The sequence below is a fragment of the Miscanthus floridulus genome, chromosome 18, assembly GCF_019320115.1.
Source record: "Miscanthus floridulus cultivar M001 chromosome 18, ASM1932011v1, whole genome shotgun sequence".
In the NCBI taxonomy this organism is placed as follows: Eukaryota; Viridiplantae; Streptophyta; class Magnoliopsida; order Poales; family Poaceae; genus Miscanthus; species Miscanthus floridulus.
The window spans coordinates 98651136-98658123 of NC_089597.1; the positions used below are offsets into that span (position 1 = coordinate 98651136).

General features: G+C 43.5%; 1 protein-coding gene across 1 annotated transcript; it reads left to right on the forward strand.

The window, feature by feature from the left end:
* The first annotated feature begins 4396 nt into the window (after positions 1-4396).
* On the forward strand, positions 4397-5343 carry LOC136524244 (uncharacterized). The gene is made up of 2 exons (XM_066517688.1): positions 4397-4915; positions 5320-5343. The coding sequence occupies exons 1-2, from the start codon at positions 4397-4399 to the stop codon at positions 5341-5343; spliced, it is 543 nt and encodes a 180-aa protein (XP_066373785.1).
* Positions 5344-6988: the final 1645 nt, after the last annotated feature.

The window sequence follows — 6988 nt, forward strand, 5'->3', positions numbered from 1 at the left end:
TTACTCAGTGTTTGTTTCTGCACACCTTGCCTTTAGGTTTTAGCGTGAGGAAGGGGTCAGGCATAGAGAATGTCTATCAAATAGACACTCTTGCCAGCACTCGAATGAGGCCCGACCCCTTGCCGTTCCTAGGGTCAGGTGTCACTTAGAGATGACCTATCTCTTGGTAGCGGCCCGAGCCATCCGATCGACTTGGGTGACCCGCTGGCATAGGACTTACCTTGATGGCTCGAGTGATGGGTTCGGAGAGCTCTTACCAGATATGTCCGAGTGGAATCCGGGTCCATCGTTCATGACATATTCGGCATAACCCACATGGGGCATCCTACTGCTCCTTACCCATCTCTCGACAGTGGCCAAGCCGTCTGATCGACTTGTGTGACCTGCTGGAATAGGATTTACCTTGATGCCTTGAGTGATAGGTTTGGAGAGCTCATACTGGATATGTTCGAGTGGAATCTGCATCCGTCGTTCAGGACAGAGTTGGCATAACCTGTATAGGGCATCCTACTACTCCTTACCCATCTCTCGGCAGTGGCCAAGCCGTCTGATCGACTTATGTGACCCACTGGCATAGGACTTACCAATAGAAATAAAGGATGAGATCATCCCACCCAAGAAATTAGTTCGGCAGATAAGCCAAGCGGTGAACTTGTAATAAATAGATAAGCTCTTAAATTTCATTAAGGCCAAATAGCTTTTTAGCCCTTCTCCCCTTTTTGTACAAAAAGGTTAGTGTGTTACGACCCTTTCCATCGTTGAGGCTATAAAGCTCGGGGTGCAGGTGAACAAACTCTGATCACGCTAGTGAGCAAAAACATCATAGCTGCTGGGGCATAGTTTTCTTGCAGTCTGACCAGTTTAACTCAATGTTCGTTTCTGCAACCCTAGCTTCTAGGTCTCAACGTGAGAGAGGGTCAGGCATAGAGAATGTTTGCTAGGTGGATATACTCTTAGACATGTAGTGACTCTTTCCATAGATAAGGCTAAAAAGCTCAAGGTACGAAAAAAACTCTAATCACGCTGGTGACCAAAAATGTCATAGCCACTGGGGCATAGGTTTCTTGCAGGTTGACCAGTTTTAATCAGCGTTTGTTTTCGCAACCCTTGTTTCTAGGTCTCAACGTGAGAAAGGGTCGGGCATACAGAATGTCTACCGGATAGATATGCTCTTATTAGCCCCCGAGTGAGGCCCAACCCCTTGCCATTGCTGGGGTCGGGTGTCACTAAAGATCGGGGAGCCAATAGCGAAACTAATAAGAGAAAGTGTGCGTATATTAAGGGTAAAAGCGATGTAGCTACTTGATGTTTCAGGCATTGACAAAGACTTTGTCGTTGATGGTCTTGAGCTTGTAGGTGCCTGGTCAGAGCACCTCCACGACGATGTATGGTCCCTCCCACAGTGGAGAGAGCTTGTGGCAGTTCTTATTCCTCTGGATGAGGTGGAGCACCAGGTCCCTGACATTGAAGGCCTGACCCCACACTCAAGGGTTGTGGTACTGACATAATGCTTGTTGGTACCTAGCCGAGCAAAGGAGGGCAACGTCGCATGCTTCATCTAGCTGGTCCATGGCATCCTCGAGGGATGCCTTGGCTCACTATTCATCGTACGCCCTAACCCTTGGCGCTCTATAGTCGAGGTTAGTTAGGAGGACAGCCTCGAAACTATAGACCATGAAGAATGGCGTGTAGCCAGTGGCCTAGCTAGGGGTTGTCCTCAGGCTCTAGAGCACTGCAGGAAGTTCTGTGACCCATCGTCTGCTAAACTTGTTCAACCGGTGAAAGCTGTAGTTTGATTTTGGTGAATTAATGAAACCCTAAGTGCTAACCTAGTTCATCTAAGTGATCATGAGATAGGTAGCATTATTTCAAGTGGTGAAGCAATGGTGAAGATCATGATGATGGTGATGCCATGGTGATGATTAAATGCTTGGACTTGGAGAAGAAGAAAGAGGAAAACAAAAAGCTCAAGGCAAAGGTGAAACTTGATAGGAGCTTTTTTGTTTTGGTGATCGAGACACTTAGTGAGTGTGATCACATTTAGAATCAATAGCTATACTATTAAGAGGGGTGAAACTCATATCAAAATGCAGTTATCAAAGTGCCACTAGATGCTCTAACTCATTGCATATGCATTTAGGATCTAGTGGAGAGCCAACACCCTTGAAAATGTTTGTGAAAATATGCTAACAAATGTGCACAAGGTGATACACTTGGTGTTTGGCATATTTGAGCAAGGGTGGAGAAGTTGGTGAAGTGAAGGAGGTGATAGTCACTGAAAAACAGTGACCGGACTCGAGGAGCAGCGTCCGGTCAATTATAAATCTAGTGGTGTGCTCGGGCTACTCTCAGCCTGAGACCAAACGTAGGTGACCAAACTTTGGCTAAACACTATTCAACATCCGGTCCTACTAATGTGGTGATGTGTAGAGAAGAGGAGGAGCGGACGCACCGGCGCATCCGATCAAGGTAGACCGAATGCGTCCAGTCAAAAAAACCCGGCCCTGGTGCCTTACTAGAAACTACCGGACTCCAGTGATGGAGCGTCCGGTCACCTTAAGCAGTGCGTCCGGTCGCAACTTAACACTTGGTGTGAAGTAGACTAGCCGTTAAGATTGGGCGCTCAGCATTTGAGGCTGATGACATGTGGCGAGTATCAGGCGACCGGACATTGGGGTCTTGCGTCTGGTCAATCTGACCGGTGCATCTGGTCAATCTGACTGGCGCGTCCGGTCAGCCCGTGTTTCACTGGATAGAAGAGCCAATGGCTCTATTCATGGGGGCTCTCTATTTAAGCCCCATGGCCGGCTCAAGCTCACTCACTTGGCCATTTGCATTAACATATCAACCTTGTGAGCTTAGCCAAAGCCCTCCCACTCATCTCCATCATTGATTCATCATCTTTGTGAGATTGAGAGTGAATCCAAGTGCATTGCTTGAGTGTTTGCATCTAGAGGCACTTTGTGTTCATGTTTCACTGCAGGTTTGGCTTGTTACTCTTGGTGGTTGCCGCCACCTAGATGGCTTGGAGCAGTGAGGATCGTTGAGCAAAGGTTAGTGATTGCCTTTGGCTCTGATCGTGGTGATTGTGAGGGGTTCTTGACCTTTCCCCAGCGGAGAGCTAAAAGGTACTCTAGTAAATTGCTCATGGCTTATGTGATCCTCATCTTGTGTTGGTTGTGCGGCACCCTATTGAGGGTTTGGCATGTGATGCCAATTAGCGCATAAACCTCCAAGTGAGTGAATCGCAACAATGAGGACTAGCTTGCTGGCAAGCAAGTGAATCTCAGGAAAAAAATCATTGTGTCATCATTTGATTCTGAGGTGATTGGTATTCATTCTTGTGATTGATTGGTTCATTCCTCGACTCGGCGATATAACCATCTTGCTCTCTCTCTCTTTACATTACCACAAACTAGTTGTCAAGCTCTTTAGTATAGCTAGTCATGAGAGCTTGTTAGTTTCGTTAGCGTGGCTGTTTAGTTAGCCTTTGAGAGCACACTAACTTAGTGTAGTAACATAGCCATTGTGTGGATAAAGACTATAGAAACTAGAATTGTGGTAGGTGGTTTGCATTTTTAGTAGGCTAGCGCAACACTTGCTTCGCCTCATATTTGTCTAACCGGTTTCCTAAGTGTTGTTGTAGAAATTTTTAATAGGCTATTCACCCCCCCCCCCTCTAGCCATTAGGACCTTTCAAGTGGTATCAGAGTCATGGTCACCATGATTTGAGGCTTAACAATCTTCGATGTAAAAATGGCTCAAATCAACAACACTAAGAAGCCACCCCAATTTGATGGCTCAAACTATTCCTATTAAAAGGCTAAGATGACAACATATATCAAGTCAATCAATAGGAAAGTTTAGAAGGTGATAGAGACCAAGATTGAGATAGAGGATCCAGAGAACGCCACCACCACCGAAGAAGTGCTTTTCCAAAACAATGACATTACTCTTAGTGCCATTCATGATGCTATTGATGAGAGAACATTTGAGCAAATCAAGAACATTGAGATGGCTCATGAAGCATGGAAGAAGTTGGAGGAATCATTTGAGGGCACTCAAGCTATGAAGGGTGCCAAGGCATATATCCTTAAGGAGAAGTTTGCTAGTTTCAAGATGAAGGAAGATGAGAGTGTGCCGGAGATGTTCCATAGGTTACAAGCGCTTGTCAATGATCTCAAAGCACTTGGTGAGAAGGTGGAGGACAAGGACTTCTCCCATAAGTTCTTGAGATGCTTACCCTCAAGATTTGGCACATTTGTCACTATTCTAGTGAGGAGTGGTTTGGACACCATGACACCAAATCAATTGTTGGGAGATATAATGATCGATGATACATATAGAGATGATGATGAGAAGAAAGAAAAGAAGGAGAAGAAAGATGAGAAGAAGGATGAGAATAAGAAGAGTGGCATTCAAGGCCACATTATCCAAGGGCAAGGCAAAGCAAAAATCATCAAGTGAAAATGAAGACTTGGGCTTTGATGAGATGGATGATGAGAAGATGGCGCTCTTTGTCAAGAGATTTGGCAAGTTCATGATGAAGAAGGGCTACCGTGCTAGAAGAAATAAGTCTTCATCCAAGAACAAGGAAGTGTCAAGAAGGTGCTTCAATTGTGGAAGCCAGGATCATCTCGTTGCCCAATGCCCATACAATAGCGACAATGATGGTGACAAGAAGAAGAACAAGAAGAAGGACAAGAAGGAAAAGAAAGAAAAGAAGGACAAGATGATCTTCAAGAAGAAGAAGGGTGGTTCATATGTAGTTACTTGGGATAGTATTGCTTCCTCAAGTGATGATGATAGTGATGATGAGAAGACCACCAAGAAGAAGGCACTCGCAAGCACTGCTATCAATGAGAAGCCTTCTCTCTTCGACACTCCATCATGCTTCATGGCTAAGGCCACTAAGGTACAAACTTGTGATGATGGAAGTGATGAGGAACATGATAATGAAAATGAAAATGAAAGTGATAGTGATGATAATGAACCAACTAAGGATGAACTACTTGACATGCTAGATGATGCTAAAGAACACTTTGACATTAAGAGAAGGGAATGCAAAAGCTTGCGTAAGGAACTAAAAGCCCTTAAACAAGCCTTTGGTGAGCTCAATGCATCTTATGAGAGGCTAGAGGAAGCCCATGAGAAGCTTGGCAAGGCTCACAAGAAGCTTGAAAAAGCTCATTCCACTTTGCTTGATGAGCAAAATGAGAAGAAGCATGTTGAGACATATAATGTAGGGTTAACTTGTGACCTAATTGATGAATCATTATATAAGCCTATCATTATTGCTCCCACTAACCCTTCTTGTAGCACTTCCACTTCCACCTCATCTAATAGTTATGGTTTCACATGTAATGCCTCACAAATGGTAGAGAATGAGACCCTCAAGAAGAAGGTCAATGAGCTCACTCAGACCTTGGCTAAGGCCTATGGTGGTGAGGACTGCTTGCTTATGTGCTTGGGTAGCCAAAGAGCTTCTCTCTATAAAGAGGGATTGGGCAATACCCCCAAGAAAGGCAAGGTAGCATTTTCTCCTTACAAGACTAGTTTTGTGAAGAACAATGGTCAGTTTTGCACTAGTTGCAAGCAAGTTGGTCATATAGAGCATGAGTGCAAGAACAAGAGCAAAAGTGCTAATGTAACCTTAATTAAGATTAATTCTTTCAATGTGCTTACTAAGGGTACAAATGGGGTGAAAGTTAAGTTCACTAGTACACCATGGATGGGCTCAAAGAAGAAAGCCATTTGGGTGCCAAAGTGCTTGGTTACTAACCTTCAAGGACCCAAGCAAGTTTGGGTACCTAAAAGGAATTGATCTTCTTTTGTAGGTCAATTACAAAGCTGGAGGAAGGCATTGAGTTCTTGATAGTGGGTGCACTCAATACATGACCGGTGATGCAAGAATGTTCAACTCAATCAACGCTAATGGCAATGATGGTTATGATAGTATTACATTTGGTGACAATGGCAAAGGCAAGGTCAAGGGGCTTTGTAAGATTGCAATATCCAATGGCATGAGCATTTCTAATGTGTTGCTTGTTGAGAGCTTGAACTTGAATTTGCTATCAGTGGCTCAATTGTGTGATCTTGGATTCAAATGCATATTTGGGGTAGTTGATGTAGAGATCATAAGTGTAGATGGCTCTAACTTGATCTTCAAAGGCTTTAGATATGAGAATCTATACTTGGTTGATTTCAATGCTAGTGAAGCTCATTTATCTACATATTTGTTCACTAAGTCTAACATAGGATGGTTATGGCATAGAAGGCTTGGTCATATTGGAATGAAACAATTGAATAGATTGGTCAAGCATGACTTGGTTAAAGGCTTGAAATATGTGTTTGAGAAGGATAAGCTTTGTAGCTCTTATCAAGCCAGCAAACAAGTTGTAAACGCCCATCCTAAGAAAACCATGATGAGCACTAGTAAAGCATTTGAGTTATTGCACATGGATTTGTTTGGGCCAACACAATACACTAGCATCGGTGGAAACAAATATGGCTTTGTGATAGTGGATGATTATACTAGATACACTTGGGTATTCTTCCTAGTGGACAAAAGTGATGTGTTTGTAACATTCAAATCATTTGTCAAGGGCATTGACAATGAGTTTGAAACAACCATCAAGAGAGTTAGAAGTGACATTGGTAGTGAGTTAAAGAACACTAGAATTCATGAGTTGTGTGATGAATTTGGAATTAGACATGAATTCTCGACCAAGTACACTCCACAATCAAATAGCCTTATTGAGAGGAAGAATAGAACACTCATTGATATGGCAAGGTCTATGCTTAGTGAGTACAATGTGAGTCAATCTTTTTGGGCCGAAGCTATCAACATGGCTTGCTATTGTAGCAACCGCTTCTATTGTCACCCATTAAAAGAGAAGACACCATATGAGCTCTTGAATGGTAGAAAGCCCAACATTGCATATTTTTGAGTCTTTGGTTGCAAATGCTATATCTTGAAGAAAGGCAC

What these genes read in the sequence shown, in the direction of transcription:
- LOC136524244 (XM_066517688.1), top strand. Translation starts at nt 4,397, where the DNA reads ATGAGAATAAGAAGAGTGGCATTCAAGGCCACATTATCCAAGGGCAAG. An exon ending in TCATGGCTAAGGCCACTAAG is followed by an intron (nt 4,916 to 5,319) that starts GTACAAACTTGT and finishes CCCTTCTTGTAG; the next exon opens with CACTTCCACTTCCACCTCAT.